This window comes from Apostichopus japonicus, chromosome 2, assembly GCF_037975245.1.
Source record: "Apostichopus japonicus isolate 1M-3 chromosome 2, ASM3797524v1, whole genome shotgun sequence".
Taxonomy (NCBI): Eukaryota; Metazoa; Echinodermata; class Holothuroidea; order Aspidochirotida; family Stichopodidae; genus Apostichopus; species Apostichopus japonicus.
The window spans coordinates 25,406,859-25,431,790 of record NC_092562.1 but is presented as its reverse complement, the minus strand read 5'-3'; the positions used below and the strand labels follow the sequence as shown (position 1 = coordinate 25,431,790).

Sequence of the window (24,932 nt, the reverse complement as noted above, 5' to 3'; positions counted from 1 at the left end):
ATAGAATTTCAAGCCAGTCGGGCAAAATTTACATTGGTGCGAAATACCGCTCCACAATATATCGTCATAAACATCGATAAAAATACTGTTTGTGATAGAATTGGACTAGCTGAGTCCATTGATGCATTTTTTCAGGACCATCAAATGTATAGAGAGGTTGAGAAGGAGAATGAGAAGATGGATCATTATGGTATCATACCGAGTCTATACAGCTAGGGGAGGCCACGTCAACATTGAACTTCTGGTACAAAACCACAGATGGGGCTCACTATTGTTTAAAATCTTTGCCCGATTTAAAATGTCTCAAGTGGTTAAAATGGCATTGCAAATGTGGCCAAAGAACATATACATATAAACAGTGGGCGCTCTTGTTAGCTTACAGATAGAGTTTCTTTATGTTATACGTACATTCAGAGACAAGTGTACTATTTGTTTGCATTAATGTAAGATATATAACCAGACATTTTTTCCGAGCCGTAACGTGAGTGATGTTTCATCCTATCAGACCAAATTCTGAGAGGTTATTGACCCCCCCCCCCCTTCCCGTTCACAGTAGTGTACTGTATGATGTTGGTGCGTAGAAGAGTTTTGCCTGAGCATTGCCTGTTTCCAAACTGAAATGATTAGCCGTTGTTTGGCACTAGGAGGGCTGTCGTAGATGCAATACTTCTCTACGAAAACACTTCGAATGAGGGAGGGGAAAATTGGAAATGTTTTACATAAATCACCCTCCTTAGAGACATAATCATGTTTTTTGTGTTAACATTGAACATGGACCCTATCACAGTTCCATTGTACAATGATGAATATCATGTAATATCCTTACACTTGAAAAGTCATTCACATCCAAGGTGAGGTTTTGAGAGGGAGGGGCAGGGGGGAAAATTGGAAATGTTTCACATAAATCACCCTCCTTAGAGACATAATCATGTTTTTTGTGTTAACATTGAACATGGACCCTATCACAGTTCCATTGTACAATGATGAATATCATGTAATATCCTTACACTTGAAAAGTCATTCACATCCAAGGTGAGGTTTTGAGAGGGAGGGGCAGGGGGGGGGGTGAGGAGGGAGACACCATTTTCTGCTCATTATTGAACAACCATTTCAATTACGATTCTGCTTGCATACAGTGCTATATGTTATTTAAATAAAAGAGTGAATGGCTGTGAAACCGACAGTACAGTTTGCAGGTCTAAGTAGGTCTAACACAGTTACATTCCAGACATCTAGTTACGTCTAGTACTACTACTAGTACTAGGCCTACTACTACTAGTAATAGGTAGGCTATATCGAAATTCGGACTTCTTCACCACTTCCAAAGCCCCCGAATCAACCTCTCGCCATATATCTATATCTGTGAACTGAGATTTCTCAATGCTCCTTCACTTCCTTAACTATACACGCTTATACTGAAGAAGTTGCCTATGGCATACTATGGTCTTAGGAAGACTACGTATGAGCCTATTTGTGTACTGGAAAGTAACACTGGGTCTCGTTTAGACACAGACTTAATAACATCTACTGCAGACATATGTATATGAGAGAGAGATTTAATAGTAAATCTTCGGAAAGCATTCTGACGATTCTCATAGTAATCTAGGAAGAGACTTTCAACTCCAAGGATTATTATTTAAACGTGAATAGAAGAACATAATGTTTATATGGTTATATCAAGAAGTTAACTGACGGTACTGCAGACAGCTTAGAAACTTCCTTTTCGTATAACATACCATACGTATATCATGTCAGTTTCATATGTACTTGTATAGTGTAATATATATATGTTTGTTAGTATGCATGTATTGTAAGTGGCACCATGGGCTTTTTGTTAAGTTTCTGTAAGGTAAATTAAGCTGAAACAGTAATCAATAGCACGTCCAGCTGTATCGCTCTAACTCGACCCGGATAAAAAATCCTAACAAATAGTTATATAAATATATATGTTTGAAAGTTCTGATGATCACATTCTCAAATATAATGTGTGCGCATGCGTAAAGTGGAGGTTCTGAGGGAGTTGTAAAGTTACATTAAAACGGTCCAACATTTTTTTACAATGTCACGTACCTACCTTTGAGTCATGACAAAGTTCAGCATATATATGCCACGTATATATTTGTGTACTGGAAATGAACACTGGGTCTCGTTACGACACAGACTTTATAACATATATTGCGTATATTGATATATATGAGTGAGAGATAGAGAGATTTAACCGTAAATCTTCGGAAAGCAATATTACGATTCTAATAGTTATCTAGGAAGAGACTTTCATATCCAAGAATCATTACTTAAACGTGAAGAGAAGAGTGTTTATACGGTTATATCAAGAAGTTAACTGACGGCATCGCAGACTGCGTGGAAACTGCATTTTAGTATAAAATCAAGTACGTACATAATGTCAGTTTCATATGCATTTGTATAGTGTATTATACATAAGTAAGTTAGAAAGAATGTATGTTAGTAGGAATAGTAGGACTGTGAGTAGTGCAGTTGTTCAAAGGGATTCTCCAACTAGGATGTTCCAAATCATAATGAATTGGAGTTGTAACCTGTGGAGGAGTTGCGTGATGTTTGTAATGGGAACGATGGTAATGAAATCTCCCAGGAGAGAAATGGTGAGTGGTTAGTACTGGACGAAGTACGTGGTGATTGTGATGTGAACGACGATGGAAGTGTGTTTGAAAACAGTGGTCAGTGGGAACGGGAGAATTCAAAAGGAAGAATGGTATTATGTGGGTATTCACTGGTCCAGTATTTGGACCGAGAGTTCTGCAGGGTGGATAAAGCAAAAAGGGTCAGGGTATGTTTGCCAGGTGCTAAGATCCAAGATGTCAGTGAAAGGGTAAACAAAATTGTGTCAAATGAGGAGGTGGTCCAGGCTGGTACCAATAATGTGCAGAAGTAGTCACTTGACATAATACGACCAAGGGACTCAGTTTTGTGTCGCCTATCATCAACTCATGCTAATCATGTCATCTGCAGTCTATTGCCAAGATATGACAAAAAGGTTCAGACACATAAGTTGGTGAATTTGAATGGTTGCTTGCATAGTCTGTGTTCTGACTTTGGCTTCACATTTGTTGACATGTGGTCATGTTTCCAGGGTAGAAAGTATTTGTTTGCCAGGGATGGGTTGCACTTAGCTAACACTAGGGCCTCGCTGTTTGGTAGGATGGTGAATAACTCTGTTGAACAGCTATGTTTTAACTAAATTCGGGGCGATGGGGGCAGGCATAAATTTTGATAAGGATTATGTTTCTAATGGAGATGCTTATAAGCGTTTTGAAAGCAAGGAAAGTGATAGTAATAGTTTTTAACATGATCAGTAGGCATGCTAAGATACAGAGCTTCAGGGATAAGCTGAAGATTACCAATGTAGACCTATTCTAAATGAATAAATAAATGCTGAATTAACTGTTCTTCTTGAGGATCTGAAACCGGATGTGTTTGGTATCATAGAATCTTGGTTAAGGGAGGACATTGATAGTGCTGGGGTGTCTTACCAGGGTATGCTGTGTATCGTCAGGACAGGAGGGATACAGATAATTATATTGGAGGGGAGTTTTACTGTATGTTAGGGATGATATTGTTAATGTTGAGAAGTCTCAGTTGCAAGGTTCTTTTGTAAATTCTGTCTGGTGCGAATTGTCCACAAGAGGTTCAGTGATGTTATTACTATTTGTGTTGTTTACCGTTTCCTAACAGTGGCTTGCTCTTTGAATCAATTAGAAAGGCTGCTAAAGGTAAGGTTGTTATAATAGGCGACTTTTAAAATTTCTGGCATTAATTGTATAGATGGTTCCAGTGGTAGGAAGGGTAAAAACTTTCTAGATGTTAAGCAAGGTTGCTTTTTACATCAGCATTGCATGTTACTTTCCCTACTAGGGGGGATAACATCCTGGATCTTGTCTTGAGTTCTGAATCAAGCAATGTTGTTGATCTGAAGGGTCTAGGATAACTAGGAACTAGCAATCATGTTATACTACGTTTGATGTTGTTTGTATGGTCGTAAATTCTGTTAGCAAGGAAAAGGTCCCTGATTTTTCGAGATCAGATACAGAGGCAATTAAAACTATACTGAAGGGTACAGATTGGATTAATTTGTTTTGATATATGAGTGCCTCTTCGTCTTGGATTTGTTGCTAATAAGTTAAAAGTCATTATGGGAAATCATGTTCCGTGGAAGAAACGTCGTCGTAAAAGCAGTATACCTTCCTGGATGAATAAGAATGTTAGATGTGCAATTAGGCAAAAACGTAGACTGTGGAAGTTGTTTAGGAGGACTAATTCCTAATATCTTTTGGCCAAGTCAAAAATACATCAGCTGAAGGTAGAACGCTTAGTGTCTGAAGAAAAATTGAATTTCGAAAATAACATTGCCTTGAATAGTAAGGATAACCTAAAGGCCTTTTTAACTTATGTCAGTGCAAATCAGAAAGTAAAAGTTGCAGCTGTTTCTCGTTGGGCACCACACACAGATAATATAGTAACTGTTAGTCAAGATCTTGCAGATCTTTTGAACAACTATGTTGTGTCGGTTTTTACAAGGGAAGACATGAGAAGTATTCCAGCTTTTCAGGGGGGGGGGGGGGAAGTGATGGTTCTAAAATGGATACGGTCTTATTTTCGGATGAGGTTGTCTTTATGAGCTGTTTTGTCTAACAGTTTCTACAGCTTCTGGACCTGATGCAATCCATCCGTATTTATTGAACAGTTTTGCACACCATTTCTGAGTTCCACTCTCATTGGTTTTTAGTGAAATTATGAATGAAGGTTATGTTCCTCAGGACTAGAGATGTGCTAATATCACCCGAATTTTCAAGAAAGGTGATAAGTCTAAGCCCTGTAATTATAAGCCCGATAGTCTCACTAGTGTTGTTTGTAAGGTCATGGAGTCTATTGTTAAAAAGTCTTTGGTCAGTCATTTCAGTGGTCAGTCTTTGATCAGATAGTCTCAACATGGCTTTTGTCCAAAAACGTCTCGTCTCACCAATATTCTCGAGTTTAAAGACCAACTATGGAGACTTTTCGATGAACATAAAATCCCACCATTTTGCATGTATGTAATCCTTAACTCACTCCAATTACATTGCTGTAATTAACTTTACCAATTTCGGACGTTAAATACGTGAAATTCCTGAAACATTCCGAAGATATCAGGTGACCATGTGACGTCACTGTTTGTATACCTCACTCACAACAATGCTTTTAGTGTGTAAAGTTGTATACTTGAGCTGCCAAAAACATCAACGATATTACTCCTTTCCCCCCGAAATGCCACAATTCTGTGTTGTTGGAGGTTGCAGTTATACCTTACCCAACAAAAGCATCAACTTTTTTAGATTTCTGAGTAAAAGAACTGACGTAAAACGCCGCAGACTTTGGATCAATTTTGTGAGATCCACGAGGAAAGAATTTTCAGCACACGGAGTATCTCATGCCCACGAGTACACATGCATGACCATGCCTCTGTGTATGCTGCAAATGTCTCATTCTGCGAAAATTATATACTGTCAATAGCTGTATCGGACATATAGCTAATGTGAAATTGTCCCTTTCAAGTTACCTCGTAAACAAGCTCTGGACGTCCTTACATGTAACACTATATCTCGCAATTGACAGCATAATATTTACTGTAAGAGATGACCGTGTATATACCGTGCCTAGGGTAGCATTGTTAGTACATGTAGTGGGTTACAAGTAACAGCATGTGTAAATGTTAGGATTTCATCGCATTTATCTATTTCATTTGTTGTATTCAACTATCGTGAGTTCGTGATACATTGTGTTATATTGTCCGTTATGTTTATTCCGGCATCTGCATGGTTCAAGGAGTTGAATAAAAACGGTTCTATGTAGCGATCGGACGTTTTATTTCGTTAGTGACTGTCTCGTGATTGCGGGATGTTACCGGTCAAGGCCTGTTTCAACTAGGCCTAACTCTATCGAATTACACAGAGTCAAGGTAGTATTTCGCCCAGGATTGAACGAGAAACGTGGATTTGGATATTCACTGCTAAATTTTGTTTATTGAAAGGATACTTTTTTCTGTGTTTGTACTTTTGGGTATTAAAACGAGTAAGTACTATGTTCAGCTGAAGCTTAGTCATGTATATGCTACCCTGATTTATTCGGATCAGCGTCTTCTCGTCACGTTGTTCGATTATGTTTAGTGTCTTTTTGGTAATTCGTTGACAGTAACGTAAGCCATTTTCCCCTCACATATCACGCATGAGGCATCTTTTAGGTCTATTCTTCTGTTCAGTTTACGGTATCTTGCAATCAAATTGTATTACGGAATCGCCAAGCTGCTTGCATGTTCTACAGTATATTGTGCCGTACGGACCTATTGACGCTCTGCTATGTAAAAGATGCTTCCATTTGAGTGGAAACTTTGCTAATAAAATAACCAATTTAACTAAATTTTCTTCTTAAAATTGTCTTAAAACTATTTGTTTACCTTTATGTGTTTTTGTTTTAAGCTAACAGCTTTTCAAACGCTCGAAAGTGGAAGTCAAATACAGTAGAATTGTTCGCTATCTGTGTATAAACAGTGCCTATATCAGCGTTTGATTTTCGCGGTATACAAACAATGACGTCACACGTTGATCAGAGGCTCCTTTGGGTCAATCTCTGTTTTCAGACATTCCAGAGGTTCATATCACGTGACTACCCAAAATGTCCATTTTCATGGTCTTTTTTGATGGGTTATAGTAGGCCTACTAGGATGATTACTTCCTTAAAGGGTGTTCCTTATTACAGGCGGTTAAAACTGTGGAACCTCATTGGAGCTTATGAGGTTACGTGGTGACATGATTCAGGTTTTCAAGATTGTTTATGGTTTTGAAAATTTATCCTTCAATGACTTTTTCATGTTTCTAATAGTAGTTGTACCAGAGGTCATTGTCATAAACTCCAAAAGTCACAAATTAGGATCAATATTCGGCATAACTTTTGTTCTAATAGGGTTGTGAATTAGTGGAACAGTTTACCTGAGAAAGTTGTACTTGCAAGTATAGTGTAAATGCGTTTAGGAATGCTTTGGACAAGCACTTTAAGCATTATAATCTGGTCTGAGTGTTAGTGTTTTCAGTTTTTTCTCTCTCCTATAGGGTCCTTGATGGGGACTTGAGTGTCCCTCCTGATCCTTTTCTTCTACTAAACTAAACTAAGTGGTACCATGGGCTTTTTGTGAAGTGTCTTTGAAAAAACTGCAACAGTAACTACTAGTCCAGCTGGTTGCTCTAACTGACCCGGATATCAGCATTGCTAACATGTTAACAGGTTAAAATTTCTAACAAATAGATATAGAAATATACATGTTTAAAGGTTCTTACTATCATATTCCCAAAATATAATGTTTGCGCATGCGTGAGGTAGAGGTGTTGGAGGGAGGTGTTAATTTACCTTAAACGGTCCAACAATTCTGTACAATGTCAGCATACCTACCTCATATATTAGAATAGATCACCTTCGAGTCGTGTCAAAGTTCAGCTTATTATGCCACGTATGACTATTTGTGTGCTGGAAAGGAACACTGGGTCTCATTACGACACAGAATAACATCTACTGCAGACATATATATATATATATATGAGAGACAGATAGAGAGATTAAATTGTAAATCTTCGGAAGCATTCTTACGATTCTAATAGTAATTTAGGAAGAGACTTTCAACTCCAAGGATCATTATTTAAACGTGAAGAGGAGAGTGTTTATACGGTTATATCAAGAAGTTAACGAACGGCACTGCAGACGGCTTGGAAACTTCCTTTTCATATAACATACCGTACGTATGTAATGGAAGTTTCATTTGTACTTGTATAGTGTGATATACGTATGTAAGTTAGAATGAATGTTTGTAAGTGGCATCATGGGCTGTTTGTGAAGTAAAGCTGCAACAGTTACCAATAGTTAGTCCAGCTGTTTTGCTCTAACTCGACCCGGATATCAGCATTGCTAAATGTGTTAACATGTTAAAAATTTATAACAAATAGTTATAGAAATATACATCTTTGAAAGTTCTGATTATCATATTCCCAAATATAACGTGTGCGCATGCGTGAAGTGGAGGCGTTGGAGGGAGGTGTTAATTTATCATAAACGGTCCGTCAAGTTTTACAATGTCAGCATACCTACCTTTTCATTACTTCTCTGTCACGAACAAGTGAACCACCATGGCACTTTGTATGAATCCAGCTTTAAAGGTATTCGGTGTAGGCCCCAAACATTTAGCATGCTAAAAGTTGATGACATTTAAAAGTTTTCTTTTCTGGGGTCCATGACCTTCCGCTAATTCCTAGACATTAAGGACAGTTGAAAAAAAAAGGCAAATAAAGTTGACCTTCAAAATTAAGGCTTATACCGCGTAAATTTGTATGCCCTTGTATATGGTGTAGTGGCTCAGGTATTTATTTTAGCCTTCGAACTGGAACGCCTGGTGTATATGGGTCAAACGATCTTAGAAATAACATTAATAGTACTGTAAGACTCATCACGTATCATTATGCAAATTATTTGAGCTCTTTGACAGACTGTAAATATGATTCCCATCGCCCGAAACAATCACACTGTTCACTTTTTTTGTCCAACGTATAATGATTACATATAACTTCTAAGTTCTTTCTACTTTTACATAGTCCTCTCTATCAGTTTATCCAAATCCATCAAACTGCCGGATACGATTTCAGAAACTAGAGCAAATTTGAATCATATTTATATTTAAAATATGACGGAAAATTTGCCAAACTATCAGAGTGATAAGGTTAGGCTAAGTCACGTACAATAAAAGCAAGTAACAGACTCCGACGGAACATGTGACACAATAGGGAAAGATCATCTCATAAATGTCAGAACAAGAAAGAAAAGGACATGGAAAACGGTGCTGTATTCATACCATGTTGTTCAGTCAACCACATGCGCTAAAGTTTTTTCTAATGGTGCCTGACTGGTATTATTATGTTTCACATTTCATACTAACGAATTACGCGAAAAAGTGACGTATATATATTTTCTTTTTTGGGGGGCTTTTCTTTGTTTTTGGCAAATATATGTAGTCAGTGTTTCTTTTCAAGGGGTTTATCGAGTATCTATGTTTCTTAACTATATAGACGCCACGTTGTACACGTTTGCCCATCGTAAATAAATGCTAATTACATCAAGTGCCTTTTCTGCTCATTTTTCTAGAAAAAAACCCCATCATCCATCGGAAACAATGGCATCCTCCACACCTTCCAAGGACATGACAGAGACTGTTTGCCAGTGCCCTGTTTGTTCGGATCAACTTAAAGATCCAAAACTGTTACCGTGTCTTCATCGATATTGCAGGGATTGCTTGACATCAGTCATTCTATCAACAAGCGAAGGGATGTTTAATTGTTCAGTATGTAAACAAGATTGCGAAATTTCTGAAAACGGAGTGGATGGATTCAAGACCGATCTTCATATGACGAGTAGGCTGTTGTTGATCAAATTACAAGACTCATTTGTAAATAAAGATCAAAAGCAGTTATGTGTTAGCTGTTCTAAGGAATCAACAACACCCACATACTGCTTTAAGTGTGACAAATTTTTATGTCAAGAATGTTATCAGATTCACCTAACTTTTGGGATGTTTCAAGATCACCGACCACACACTCTGAACTTGGAAACCATCGAAGAAAAGAACTTGACTTCGGAAGCAATATCACCATTTACAGTAGATACCATGTGTGCTGATCACGTGACAGAAAGGGCACAGTTATGTTGTAGTACATGTGGAGGTGTACCAATTTGCATGACCTGTGTCCCTGGTGCGCACAAAGGTCACGACCTTCGTGATGTGGTTGAGTTAGCGAAAAGTGAAAGAGAATTACTGGAGGCAAAGCTTTTGGACATTACCAAAAATGAAAAAAAGTTGTTCGAGTTACCGACTAAGGTTAAAGCTGCTACGCAGAAGCTAAGGGAGAATGTAAAAGATAAATCTGAAAAGTTGCAAATTCAATACGAACAGAATGTTAACAAGATGAAAGACAAAATAAACAATACTGAGAGAGAAAGAATGGTAAAAGACGTAGAAAGCAGAAGAGAACAGGAGAAATGTCAACTAAAGGTCAAATTTGAAAACGAGATGACAAACTTGGATCAGAAATATGACCAAGAAATTAAAGAAGTGCATGCAGAACACGATAAAATCGAAGCTAAATGTAAAATAAAACTGGAGAATTTTGATAGAAATTTAAAGGAACTGTCGGCGGAAAAAGAACTACTAACAAGGCAGAAGGAAAATGAACTTCAAGATATCTTGGATTATTGTGAACAGATCATTGAAAGGTACGAGAATTTCACAGCGACAACTTCATCAATTCTTGCTTCGAAAGACGATTGGTCGGATTCTCAGTGCATCCCTTACATCAGGACAGCCAGTGAAGCCCTAGTAAAAGAAATGGAACAAGAATTTCCACAGTTAGAATTATTATCTGATTTTACTTTTGATGTAACGAAAGTGGTTTGGGGGAAGGTAAACATTATTGTCGATCAAGAGTTTTTAATCGATTTTAAAGAATTTGTTGCTAAGCAAGCTGCTGCTCATAATGATAAATCACTTATAGGTCAGTATCTGATTGATAGCATCACACAAACCAGTGATGGAAATATGGTCGTATCTGGTACTGCACCAGATATATATTCACATATCACCGTCATCAACAGCAAAGGAAAAATACAAAAGCAGGACCAGATGACAAGAAGATACAAAGTCAACTACACCAATCGTTATTGCAGTTACTTATCCGAGCATCAAGTCGTGACGGTTTGTGCACCCAATGAAATCGGCATTTACGATGTTCGTGATGGTTCATACAGCAGGAAGTACATCGATAACGTTGTTACAACCGGGAAGCGTATGTTGTGTGTAGCTTATGATCCTGACAAAAATCGAATCATTGTTTGTTTGGAATACAGTAACGTTTTCTTAATATTTGATCATCAGCTAAACTACAGTCACACCGTGAAAGTAACAGGTGGCGTATTCGGTGTCGTGAATGATATCGCAGTACATGGTGGTTATCTTCTGGTATGTCATGGAAATGGCGCCCATGCAATCACCATGGAAGGACAGAAAAATAAAATCGTATTCGAATTCGGATTCGAATTGGCCAAACCAGATCTTAATGCAAATACTGCGTTAGGTGTGTGTACAGACAAAAAGGATTTCATTTATATGTTATGGTCAAATACTACTAAAACTTTCCTGGCACAGTATAGCAAAGATGGCCGACAGATACTATCTATACTACCACTGGAAAATGTTAAGAATGTCTCTCTGACCACATTCGACGTTGATGGCACAGAACGCCTCGTAGTTGCTTCAAAAGATTCTGCAAAACTCTACAGCTTTAGGCTGATAGCGGAGGAGTGATTACCCCAAATAATTTTAAGGATAATGAAACGACTGAATTAGAGATGATGACATCACCAGGGTTGCACCACTAAATTGACTTTCAATAACGTAATGCATATATTTACAAACACACACAGACACGCACGCACACACACACACACACACACATATATATATATATATATATATAGATAGATATATATATATATATATGTATATATATATATATATATATATATATATATATATATATATATGTACATGGAAGTCTGTAACAATACTCCGTTGATAGTGGCTTAAAAGCAAGGGCACTGTAATATAAGGCCAAAGGTCATATGAAGCTATTAGCAGTCAAAAGAAGAATGCTTCAGCAATCTTTATTTAAGCAATTCAGTCTTTGAAGTGACGCAATAGGGTAGTGTATGAGAATTGTTCAGACCTCATTTTGAGCATGTTACATGAGAAAACATGAAATAAGTTACGGTTCATAATTATTTCTCTCAGCAGTCTTATTATCTCTCTTTGACCGACACTTAGCTATTCTTGTCTAGTTGAGGTCATAAAGGGTCATAATTTGTCACAGTGTACCAAATGCATTGCCTGTAGATAAGTGAGCCCAGTGGTCCAACTGTGCAAAGATTTGATGTCAATTAGATAGAAGATTATGTCATAATGGGTATATATTGTCCCAATTTGCACTATTGGTACCTTAAAAGTGTCAACTGGGGTTAGTGTCATTGTCTTTCAAAGGGAAGCCTCACCAAAATCTCTAAATATGCTTCACCTCCAAAGGAAGTATTTACTATGGAAGTAACTGACAAGCGTCCATAATCTGAAAAAAAAAAGAAATTGAGTGTTCTGACAAGCAACAGATTCTCGAATAAAAACTCCAAAAAGCTTTGGTCTATTAGAAAAACTGAGTTTTTTGTAAATATTGTGGGATTTTCTAGTTTAAAAAAATTCAAACAACAGTTGAATGACAAAAGGAAAAAGAAGAAAAAGAAACAACTACACTAAAATAAAACCGCTAATGAAGACACTACAGCCTTGCTGTATTTTTACTGACGAGAACGAACGTCGGGCGAATTGTTCTTGTCAGCTTAGATGCAGTCGCACATTTTATTGCCTAATTTAAACGAACGGTAGGTGAAACTGCTTATATGAAGCAGCAAAACAGTAGAAAACTGGTGTTTGACACGTGATAGTTTGTACAATTAAGTCACTTCGTAAACATTCATCGAGCTACAACACCATTGATGTTATATAGTTGATTTGAGTTGATTATTGATTCTATCAAAACGTATGATTATTATTATTATCATGATCATTATAATAATTATTATTATTTATGGACAGATCATTTAACGGTCGGAACAGAATATTTCAGGTAATTGTGATAACATTTTTTTAATTCTTTGCCGGAAGCAAAAGGAATATAAGTGATGGTGACGGCGTTTGTGTGGGTGTGTGTGTATATATGTGACACTTGCTTGTAAACACCGTTTTAAGAGTTCGCGTTGGCTTAACTTGATACTTGGTATGTGGTTCTTATTGAGTACAAGAAACGTAATGTTTTCTGTGAAGTTCAATGGTCATTTGCGGTCAACGTTCAAGTCAAAGTCTGAAAATTTTGTAAACACGATAACTCAAAAAGCACATCTTTGTTGAACCTCATACGTAGTCCAGCTTGGTGATTGCAAGATCAAAAGAGGTCAACAGGTGTCAAAATTTTGCTATGACATAGGGTTGTGAAAATATTTCACATTGTATAAAGAATGTATTATATAACTCTCGTTCATTAATAACAATTATTCAAGGGATGGTTGGTGTCAGAGATGATTTGCTAGCACACAACTGGTAAAAGACAGTTTCCTTTTACTTATAAATCTATGTATATATTACACAAAACAATACTGTTCTTTCTGGATATTGAAACATTTTGGATTAAAAATTCTATACTGTTAAATCCTTACCAGTGAATTAATTGGTCGATGCCCACAAGTGAGTGATACATATCATGGCTGGAAATCTCTGATCTTTTCTGGTTCTCACTTAATTCTTGGACAAATTTATCTCACTTGCTCTATATTAGTCTGATAGTGATGTGGAAATTTGAGCAAAGCGTATGGCAAGGAATTACAAAGCTAACTGGCTATCTGGTTTCATTTTGTCATAACAGATTACTGCTTCTCACGAAACAAATTGTTCAATAATTTTGTTGTAACACAGTATGTCGTAAAAATTGATTTAATCTGTCATAAAAGATGAATTTATGCTGTCATAACAGTTATTTAACCTCATATATTCTGTCTCAAACATAGTCGATTTTTTCCCCTGAAGTCAAAAGTATGTCCATTAGCATAGATGGTTCTGCGGTTTTCTATCTTTTATTTTCATTTAATTTGTCGTAATGTCATCTTTAATAGATATCATCATTTTTATCGTTATAACTTTTCTTATCAAGTTTATTGCACAATAAAAACATAGTAGTGCCATAGTACAAAATGCCGTATGAACTTTACTTTGATGATTGAAAAGTATTTCCGATCTGTGGACGACTACATTAAGCAGATGTTAGCATGGTAAGAGAGACTACCGGAAGGAGCACCTCTCACTACCCTACCCGAAAAGACTCGGTTAAATTAATCAGCAAAATCTGGCAATTGTAAATTGGATGCGATAATAAATAGCGATGGCAACGGTCGATAAAGAGAAGGAAAAAATACTGGGGGAGAACACTTTACAATACTTAAAAGAGACACCGTAAGCTACGATAGTGCGGTCGTTATGCACATGCAGCCATAGGGAAGCAACCAAGGTGTGATACGCCCTCCCCTCCCCCTTTAAGACCCCACCCCGTCCATCTCAAACGATCAATACCATGTCGGTCTCAGGTAGCATACTGCGGATAATACATGCATTGACTTAAACACTAAATCTTCAACGTATAATATGGTCTCTATACGTCCTTCTCACTAGCTTAATAATGCACATGCAGCCATAGGGAAGCAACCAAGGACAGGTATGATACGCCCTCTCCTCCCCCCTTTAAGACCCCCACCCCGTCCATCTCAAACGATCAATACCATGTCGGTCTCAGGTAGCATAATCCGGATAATACATGCATTGACTTAAACACTAACTCTTCAACGTATAATTTGGTCTCTATACGTCCTTCTCACTAGCTTAACCCTACCCCTCACTGGATAGCCGATAAGTTGCCAATTCGCACCCCTTCAATGTTTGCGAATCATGACAATGAATATTTTCGTTATGACGGCCTGACGTTTTCTTCACTTGTAAACAGACCTCTTCACGCAGTTGTAAAAAAGTTTCGTACGCTGCCCCTGGGAGGCGTGGAGTGTTCTATAATTGTCTCAATTGACCCAATTATTGCACCTCGTGTACTTCCATTCGTGTACTCTGACACAATAAGCATAACATATAGAAATGTTAAATGTTAACATAATCTCCTGTTTTTCTTTGTATAAGTACTTTCCCTGAAAGAGAACACTCGGGTGGTTTAAATAGACTGTATGTATAGAGTTTGCCACCTCTCAAATCAGAACCGAAATCAAGGTGGGTCTACACTTAACATACATAAGATTGATGTAGTTAAACGAATACAAAATCAGTTCCATACAGTTGAACTTTTTTTTGGGCATATACTTATAAATGAGTCAATCTTTAGAAAAGAATAAGGGTGAGGAATAGCTAGAAGAGTGAAAGAGAGTGAGAGGGGAGAGGGAAGGGGGGGGGGTGAGAATTGTAACATGAACAAGTATACTACTTCCATGATCAGGTATCAGTTTGAGTATAATAGTATAAATATACTAACTTTTGTGAGCTCAAAACTCATCAAGGGTGAACAGTATCTGCAGAATTATAAACAAACCTTTTGCAAGATATCTTATACGGATAAATTGTCAGCAATATCCTGTTACAAAGAAGTCATCTATCAAACATCAATACAGTTTGCATTCTGGTTTAAAGATACTACAACGACAGCTCTGCATTTTAAGTATTCAAGAACACAGCCTTTTGACTCTTCATATTTACCTCAAACTTTTATCATTGTTTATTTCAATAAAGATAACACACTAATTTACCTTTATGTTTTAGTTTTGAAAACTATTATGCTTACAACTTTCTAATATTGTACCAAACTATGTCTACTAAGAAGGAGCATAATGCAAAGAAAACGGGAGATGAGAGGAAATGAAATGATACCGATGTCCCGCGCATGTCTTAGAGTTTTCGAACAAACGAATGGATTAACTGCTCAGAAATTTATTGACAATCAAACCAAACTTCTCAAATAGTAGCTTAGCTGAGTTCTGCTGCGTTACTGCTCTGTTTGTTGTTGTATTATTTCCGTGAATCATCCCAATTTTAATCACAGTAATTTAATCATCAATTGAGGAAAATCCCGAAGGTGGGAATAAAACAAACTATCAAATCACCAAGAACTGCGCTAACTTGGGGAATAGTACCGTACCTAGTATATCAGACGAGGCTTCATCCACATTAACTGTACAATAATGATAATAATCATAATAATAATAATAATAATAATCTGAATTTTGCGAAATTTTCAGATTCTTTCATTTTGAAGACTTGATATAACTCAGCAAAATGGTAATTTTGAGAAGTTAAACGTTTTGTTTAAGTGAGTAGCAAGTGTGCACCAGCGTAATATTCAGATTATTACCGTTTTACAGACAATGCATCTCGTCAGAAAGATTATTTTCAAATTTTTGACGTGGTGCATGGTGCATTGTATGTCTGTCGTCAATACGATGTACCTTGGAGGCTTCCGTAAATATAGTCTCAAGAGTTTTAAAAACAAAACGGAAATTGTACAATTCTGCCGAGTGTTTATTATTGGTGAGCAATTGTGACTATACGGATAAGATCACAAACGTAAACCATTAGTAATATTATGCCAAGAATAGATCCCCTTCCTGTCGTGTCAAAGTTCAGCGTATTATGCCACGTATGAGCCTAATTGTGTACTGGAAGGGAACACTGGGTTCCATTACAACACACACTTAATAACATCTTCTGCAGACATATGTACATGAGAGAGAGATTAAATAGTAAATGTTCGGAAAGCATTTTTACGATTCTCATAGTACTCTAGGAAAAGGCTTTCCTCTCCAAGAATCATTACTTGAACGTGAAGAGACTCTATACGGTTATATCAAGAAGTTAACTGAAGGTACAGCAGAGGGCGTGGAAACTTCCTTTACGTGTAACATACCGTACGTATATACTGTCAGTTTCGTATGTACTTGTATAGTGTAATATACATAACTAAGTTCGTATGTTTGTATGTTAGTGGCTTCATGGGCGTTTTGTGAAGTATATGTGAAGTAAAACTGCAACATTAAACAATAGCACGTCTACTCCAGCTGTATCGCTCTAGCTCGAACCGGATATCAGCATTGCTTAAAAAGTTTTACATTTTAATAATTACTAACAAATGGGTCTAGAAATATACATGTTTGGAAGTACTGACTATTCTTTTCCAAAATATAATGTGTGCGCATGCGTGAAATGAAGGTGTTGATTGGAGGTGTTAATTTATATTAAACGGTCCAACAAGTTTTTACAATGTCAGCATACCTACCTTTTCATTACTTCTCTGTCACGTACAAGTGAACCACCATGTCACTTTGTATGAAGCCAACTTTAAAGGTATTCGGTGTAGGTTCCAAACATTTAGCATGCTAAAAGTTGATGACATATTGAAATTATTATTTTCTGGAACCTCTGAACTACCACATTATTCCAAGACATTAAGGACAGTTAAAAACAACTGATTCAACTAAAGGAGGATGGAAGTAAAAGAGGAATGTTTGAAGTTTGAGAACACGTGACCATTTTATGAAGTAGCATAATTTTGGCCAATAAAGTTGACCTTAAAAATTAAATCCTGTATCGCGTAAATTTGTGTGCCCCTGTATATGGTGTAGTGGCCCAGGTTTTTAGTATTAAGCCTTCAAACTGAAACGCCTGGTGTAATTGGATCAAACGATTTTAGTAATAACATTAACAGTACTGTTAGACTCATCATCACTTATCATTATGCAAATTATTTGAGCTCTTTGACAGAATGTGTTAATATGATTCGATATTTTATTTTATTTTTTCCAAACTTTGGTCTTGAAGACTGAACCGTTTCATTAATCTTATATGTTTCTTGTTTGACTTCCCTTTTGGGTCAAATATATTGCAAAAAGAAGATGCATAATTGAAAATATTTAGATCTCAAATAACCTGGTAATTTCGTTGTCTAAATCTGTTCTGCTTTCCATCTCAACTCTAAATCTCATCATCGCTGGAAACAATCACACTGTTCACTTTTTCTGTCCAACATATGGTGATAACATATAACTTCTAAGATCTTTCTATAGTTACACAGTCCTCACTATCTGATTATCAAAATTCCGTCAAACTGCCTGATACGATTTCGGAAACTACAGCAGATTTGAAACATAATCATATTTGAAATGTGACGGAAAATTTGTTTAATTTCATTTGTCAACCTATCAGAGTTATAAGGTTAGGCTAGGGCACGTACAATTAAAGCAAGCAACAGACTCCGACGGAACACATGACACAATAGGGAAAGATCATCTCATAAAGAGGAATTATCTTGAACAAAGAATATAGGGACGTCACAATCAATTTTACCCATATAAAGAGTGACTTTATGAGAAAGTTATCGACTAATTTACTTTACGTGATACAGCGAAAATATTTGCACAATGTTATAAACATTAGTTGTTACAAAGTAACGTAGAAACGTTGATAATAACATCGCTATTACATTATAATAACGTGACATTATAATGAGTTTTGGTATAAGCAGCACGGTATATAGTCCTATTGTCTATGTCACTTGTTTAAACTAACGTTTTGCAAACGTTATATGTCACTTGGGATGTTACGGAAACTTTGCAGTTGCAATGTCAGGACAAGAAAGAAAAGGACATGGAAAAACGGTGCTGTATTCAATATCATGTTGTTCAGTCAACCACATGCCCTTAATGATTTCTTCAACTGGTACCTGCCTGCCTGATATTTATGATTCACATTTCATACTATCGACTTACGAAAAATATTGTAGTATATATCTTTCTTTTTGCTTTTCTTTGTTTTATTTGTAAAGTAATGTAGTCATTGTTTCTTTTCAAGGGTTTTATTCGAGTATATATGTTTTCTAACTATATAGCCGCCATTACGCGTTTGCTATTTGTAAATAATTGCTAATTACATCATGTACCTTTTCTGCTCATTTTCTAGAAAAAGCCATCATCCATCGGAAACAATGGCATCCTCCACACCTTCCAAGGACATGACAGAGACTGTTTGCCAGTGCCCTGTTTGCTCGGATCAACTTAAAGATCCAAAACTGTTACCGTGTCTTCATCGATATTGTAGGGATTGCTTGACATCAGTCATTCAATCAGCAAGCGAAGGGATGTTTAAATGTTCAGTATGCAAACAGGATTGTGAAATTCCCGAAAACGGAGTGGATGGATTCAAGACTGATCTTCATATGACGAGTAGGCTGTTGTTGAACAAATTACAAGACTCATTCGTAAAGAAAGATCAAAAGCAGTTATGTGTTAGCTGTTGTAAGGAATCAACAACACCAACATACTGCTTTAAGTGTGACAAATTTTTATGTCAAGAATGTTTTCAGATTCACCTAACTTTCGGAATGTTTCAAGATCACCAACCACACACTCTGAACTTGGAAACCATCAAAGAAAAGAACTTGACTTCGGAAACAATATCACCATTTACGGTAGATACCATGTGTGCTGATCACGAGACAGAAAGGGCACAGTTATGTTGTAGTACATGTGGAGGGTTGCCGATTTGCGTGACCTGTGTCACTGGTATGCACAAAGGTCACGACCTGCTTGATGTAGGTGAGTTAGCGAAGAGTGAAAGAGAATTACTGGAGGCAAAGCTATTGGACATTACCAAAAATGAAAAAAGTTGTACGAGTTACCAACTAAGGTTAAATCTGCTACGCAGAAGCTAAGAAAAAATGTAAAAGATAAATCCGAAAAGTTGCAAATTCAATACGAACAGCATGTTAACAAGATGAAAGACAAAATGAACGAAAATGATACTGAGAAAGAGACACAGGTAGAAGACATAGAAAACAGAAGAGAACAGGAGAAATGTCAACTAAGGGTCAAATTTGAAAACGAGTTGACAAACTTGGATCAGAAATATGACCAAGAATCTCAAGAAGTGCAAGCAGAACACGATAAAATCGAAGCTAACTGCAAAATAACACTGGAGAATTTTGATGGAAATTTAAAGGAACTGTCGGCAGAAAAAGAACTACTAACAAGGCAGAAGGAAAATGAACTTCAAGATATCTTGGATTATTGTGAACAGATTATTGAAAGGTACGAGAACTTTACAGCGACAACTGCATCCATTCTTGCTTCTAAAGACGATTGGTCGGATTCTCAGTGCATCCCTTACATCAGGACAGCCAGTGAAGCCCTAGTAAAAGAAATGGAACAAGAATTTCCACAGTTAGAATTATTATCTGATTTTACTTTGGATGTAACGAAAATGGTTTGGGGGAAGGTAAAGGTTATTGTCGATCAAGAGGTTTTAATCGATTTTGAAGAATTTGCTGCTAAGCAAGCTGCTGCTCATAATGATAAATCAGTTATAGGTCAGTATCTGATTGATAGCATCACACAAACCAGTGATGGAAATATGGTCATATCTGGTACTGCACCAGTTAATTATTCACATATCACCGTCATCAACAGGAAAGGAAAAATACAAAAGCAGGACCAGATGTCAAGAAGATACAAAATCAACTACACCAATCGTTATTGCAGTTACTTATCCGAGCATCAAGTCGTGACGGTTTGTGCACCCAATGAAATCGGTATATACGATGTTCGTAATGGTTCATACAGCAGGAAGTACATCGATAACGTTGTAACAACCGGGAAGCGTATGTTGTGTGTAGCTTATGATCCTGACAAAAATCGAATCATTGTTTGTTTGGAATACAGTAACGTTTTCTTAATATTTGATCATCAGCTAAACTACAGTCACACCGTGAAAGTAACAGGTGGCGTATTCGGTGTCGTGAACGATATCGCAGTACATGGTGGTTTTCTTCTGGTATGTCATGGAAAAGGCGCCCATGCAATCACCATGGAGGGACAGAAAAATAAAATCGTATTCGAATTCGGATTCGAATTGGCCAAACCAGATCTTATTGCAAATACTGCGTTAGGTGTGTGTATAGACAAAAAAGACTTCATTTATATGTTATGGTCAAATACTACTGAAACTTGCCTGGCACAGTATAGCAAAGATGGCCGACAGCTACTATCTATACTACCACTGACAAATTTTACGAATGTCTCTCTGACCACATTCGACGTTGATGGCACAGAACGCCTCGTAGTTGCTTCAAAAGATTCTGCAAAACTCTACAGCTTTAGGCTGATAGCGGAGGAGTGATTACCGAAAATAATTGTAAGGATAATGAAAGGACTTAATTAGAGATGATGACATCATCAGGGTTGCACCACTCAATTAACTTTCAATAACGTAATGCATAAATTTATACACACACACACACACACACACATATTGATAGATATATATAAATATATATATACGTTTTCTCGGGTTACAATCCCGGTGGAGGCTGGATTTTTCAACTCATTACGATTTCAATGATATATATATATATATATGTATATATATATATATCTATACATACATGAAAGTCTGTAACAATACTCCGTTGATAGTGGCGTAAAAGCAAGGGCACTGTAATATAAGGCCAAAGGTCATATGAAGCTTTTAGCAGCCAAAGGAAGAATGCTTCAAACCTGCGTAGAGTGTTATTCAGATTTTCAGCAATCTTTATTTAAGCAATTCAGTCTTGGAAGTGACACATTACGGTAGTGTGTGACAATAGTTCAGAGCTCATTTTGAGCATGTTACATGAGAAAACATGAAATTAATTACAGTTAATAATTATTTCTCTCAGCAGTTGCAGTATCTCTCTGTGACCGACACTTAGCTTTGCTTGTCTGGTTGAGGTCAAATAGGGTCATAATTTGCGAAAGTGTACCAAAAGCATTGCCTGTAGATAAGTGAGCCCAGGGGTCGAACTGTGCAAAGACTTGATGTCAATTAAATATAATATTATGTCATAATGGATATATATTGTCCCAACTTGCACTATTTGGTGCTTTTAAAAGTTTGAACTGGGGTCAGTGTCATTGTCTTTCAAAGGGAAGCCTCACCAAAATCTCTAAATATGCTTCCTCTCCAAAGGAAGTATTTACTATGGAAGTAACTGACAAGCGTCCATAATCTGAAGGAAGAAATTAAGTGTTTTGACAAGCAACAGATTCTCGAATAAAATCTCCAAAAAGCTTGAAATTTTGGTCTACCAGAAAGATTTAGTTTTTTGTAAATATTGTAGGATTTTCTAGCTTAAAAAAAATTTCCCCCCAAAAAAATAATAGCTATAAAAGGAAAAAGAAGAAAAAGAAACAATTTCACTAAAATAAAACCGCTAATGAAGAAACCAAAGCTTTGCTGGACTGGACTGGGGAGATAGAAGGTCGCGGTGTAGTAGTTAGTAGCCTACTTTAAGCGAGCGAAAGGTGAAACTGCTTACATGAAGCAGCAAAACAGTAGACAGCTGGTGTTTGACACGTGATAGTTTGTACAAATAAGTCACTTCATAAACATTCATCGAGCTACAATATCATTGATGTTATAGAGTTGATTTGAGTTGATTATTGATTCTTTAAAAACGTATTATTATTATTACTATGTATGAACAGATTTTTTGATCGGTCGGAACAGATTATTTAATGTAATTGTGATAACATTTTTTTAATTCTTTGCCGGAAGCAGAAGGAATCTCTAAGTGATGGTGACGGCGTTTGTGCGGGTGTGTGTGTATGTATGTGACATTTGCTTGTAAACACCGTTTAAGAGTTATCGTTGGCTTAACTTCATACTTGGTATGTGGTTCCGTCTTATTGAGTACAAGAAACTTATTGTTCTCTGTGAAGTTCAATGGTCATTTGCGGTCAACGTTCAAGTCAAAGTTTGAAAATCTTGTAAACACGATAACTCAAAAAAGCACATCTTTGTTGAAAGTAGTCCAGCTTGGTGAGTGCAAGATCAAATGAGTTCAACAGGTGTCAAATTCTGAAAACCTTATAACCTTAACACGATAACTCCGAAATTAGAGCTACAATTAATGTGTGAATTCAATACTATGATTTTCGTTTGGTGAACATAGTTTGGTCAATACTGTTTACTTAGTTTTGTGAGGGGGCTCTATATAAGATATAAGTCTTCCAAGGAATGAACTCTGCTTCAGAGAGTTGATAGTCTTGCTTAAATCACACTCAGGCAGAACAAAACGAGGAGAACAGGTTATCTCAAATGGTCTCAAAGTTGACCATTTTCTCTCTGATTTATACTAGATGGCTTTTGCTGGCATTGGGTTGTGAAAATATTTCAAAGTGTATTAGCAATGTATTATGTAACTCTCGTTCATTAATTACAATTATTCAAGGGATGGTTGGTGTCAGAAATGATTTGCTAGCTCACAACTGGTAAAAGACAGTTTCCTTTTACTTATAAATCTATGTATATATATTTCACATAACAGTACTGTTCTTTCTGGATATTGAAACATTTTGGATTAAAAATTCTATACTGTTAAATCCTTACAAGTCAAAATTATGTCCATTAGCATAGATGGTTCTGCAGTTTGATATATTTCATTTTCATTTAATTTGTCGTAATGTCATTTTTAATAGATATAATCATTTTTATCATTATAACTTTTCTTATCAAGTTTATTGCACAATAAAAACATAGTAGTACCATAGTACAAAATGCCGTATGAACTTCACTTTGATGATTGAAAAGTATTTCCGATATGTGGACGACTACATTAAGCAGATGTTAGCATGGTAAGAGAGACTACCGGAAGAAGCACCTCTACTACCCTACCCGGAAAGACTCGGTTAAATTAATCAGCAAAATCTGGCAATTGTAAATTGGATGCGATAATAAATAACGATGGCAACGGTCGATAAAGAGAAGGAAAAAAATACTGGGGGAGAACACTTAACAATACTTAAAAGAGACACCGTAAGCTACGATAGTGCGGTCGTAATGCACATGCAGCCATAGGGAAGAAACCAAGGACAGGTGTGATACGCCCTTCCCTCCCCCCTTTAAGACCCCCACCCCGTCCATCTCAAACGATCAATACCATGTCGGTCTCAGGTAGCATAATCCGGATAATACATGCATTGACTTAAACACTAACTCTTCAACGTATAATATGGTCTCTATATGTCCTTCTCACTAGCTTAACCATACCCATCACTGGATAGGCGATAAGTTGCCAATTCGCACCCCCTTCAATGTTTGCGAATCATGACAATGAATATTTTCGTTATGACGGCCTGACGTTTTCTTCACTTGTAAACAGACCTCTTCACGCAGTTGTAGAAAAGTTTCGTACGCTGCTCCTGAGAGGCGTGGAGTGGTCTATATTTGTCTCAATTGACCCAATTATTGCACCTCGTATACTTCCATTCGTGTACTCTGACATCCAAGCCACATTAAGCATAACATATAGAAATGTTAAATGTTAACATAATCTCCTGTTTTTCTTTGTATAAGTACTTTCCCTGAAAGAGAACACTCGGGTGGTTTAAATAGACTGTTTGTATAGAGTTTGCCACCTCTCAAATCAGAACCGAAATCAAGGTGGGTCTTCATTTAACATACATAAGATTGATGTAGTTAAACGAATACAAAATCAGTTCCATACAGTTGACCTCTTTTTGGCCATATACTTATAAAAGAATCAAACTTTAGAAAAGAATGAGGGTGAGGAATAGCTAGAAGAGTGAAAGAGAGTGAGAGGGGAGAGGGAAGGGGGGGGGTGAGAATTGTAACATGAACAAGTATACTACTTCCATGATCAGGTATCAGTTTGAGTATAAGAGTATAAACATACTAACTTTTGTGAGCTCAAAACTCATCAAGGGTGAACAGTATCTGCAGAATTATAAACAAACCTTTTGCAAGATATCTTATACGGATAAATTGTCAGCAATATCCTGTTACAAAGAAGTCATCTATCAAACATCAATACAGTTTGCATTCTGGTTTAAAGATACTACAACGACAGCTCTGCATTTTAAGTATTCAAGAACACAGCCTTTTGACTCTTCATATTTACCTCAAACTTTTATCATTGTTTATTTCAATAAAGATAACACACTAATTTACCTTTATGTTTTAGTTTTGAAAACTATAATGCTTACAACTTTCTAATATTGTACCAAACTCTGTCTACTAAGAAGGAGCATAATGCAAAGAAAACGGGAGATGAGAGGAAATGAAATGATACCGATGTCCCGCGCATGTCTTAGAGTTTTCGAACAAACGAATGAATTAACTGCTCAGAAATTTATTGACA

General features: G+C 36.7%; 2 protein-coding genes across 4 annotated transcripts; both read left to right on the top strand.

Annotated features, from left to right (window-relative positions):
* The first annotated feature begins 2,120 nt into the window (after positions 1–2,120).
* LOC139983837 (uncharacterized) lies at positions 2,121–15,104 on the top strand. 3 transcript variants are annotated; one of them, XM_071997662.1, is made up of 2 exons: positions 2,121–2,390; positions 9,193–15,104. In XM_071997662.1, exon 2 carries the CDS (start codon positions 9,221–9,223, stop codon positions 11,402–11,404), a length of 2,184 nt encoding a protein of 727 aa, XP_071853763.1. In that variant the 5' UTR covers positions 2,121–2,390; positions 9,193–9,220; the 3' UTR covers positions 11,405–15,104. The 3 variants fall into 3 exon arrangements, with proteins under 3 accessions (XP_071853763.1, XP_071853764.1, XP_071853756.1); XM_071997663.1 differs by lacking the exon at positions 2,121–2,390 and adding an exon at positions 2,490–2,621; XM_071997655.1 differs by lacking the exon at positions 2,121–2,390 and adding an exon at positions 7,347–7,795.
* A 1,011-nt stretch (positions 15,105–16,115) lies between these two features.
* LOC139983974 (E3 ubiquitin-protein ligase TRIM56-like) lies at positions 16,116–23,321 on the top strand. The gene is made up of 2 exons (XM_071997674.1): positions 16,116–16,650; positions 18,698–23,321. The coding sequence occupies exons 1-2, from the start codon at positions 16,490–16,492 to the stop codon at positions 19,446–19,448; spliced, it is 912 nt and encodes a 303-aa protein (XP_071853775.1). The 5' UTR covers positions 16,116–16,489; the 3' UTR covers positions 19,449–23,321.
* Positions 23,322–24,932: the final 1,611 nt, after the last annotated feature.

Coding starts and splice junctions, on each gene's coding strand:
- LOC139983974 (XM_071997674.1), top strand. CDS start 16,490: ATGTTCGGAAAGCATTTTTACGATTCTCATAGTACTCTAGGAAAAGGC. Junction 16,651..18,697: donor TCCTTTACGTGTAACATACC/GTACGTATATAC, acceptor CTCATTTTCTAG/AAAAAGCCATCATCCATCGG.
- LOC139983837 (XM_071997662.1), top strand. CDS start 9,221: ATGGCATCCTCCACACCTTCCAAGGACATGACAGAGACTGTTTGCCAG.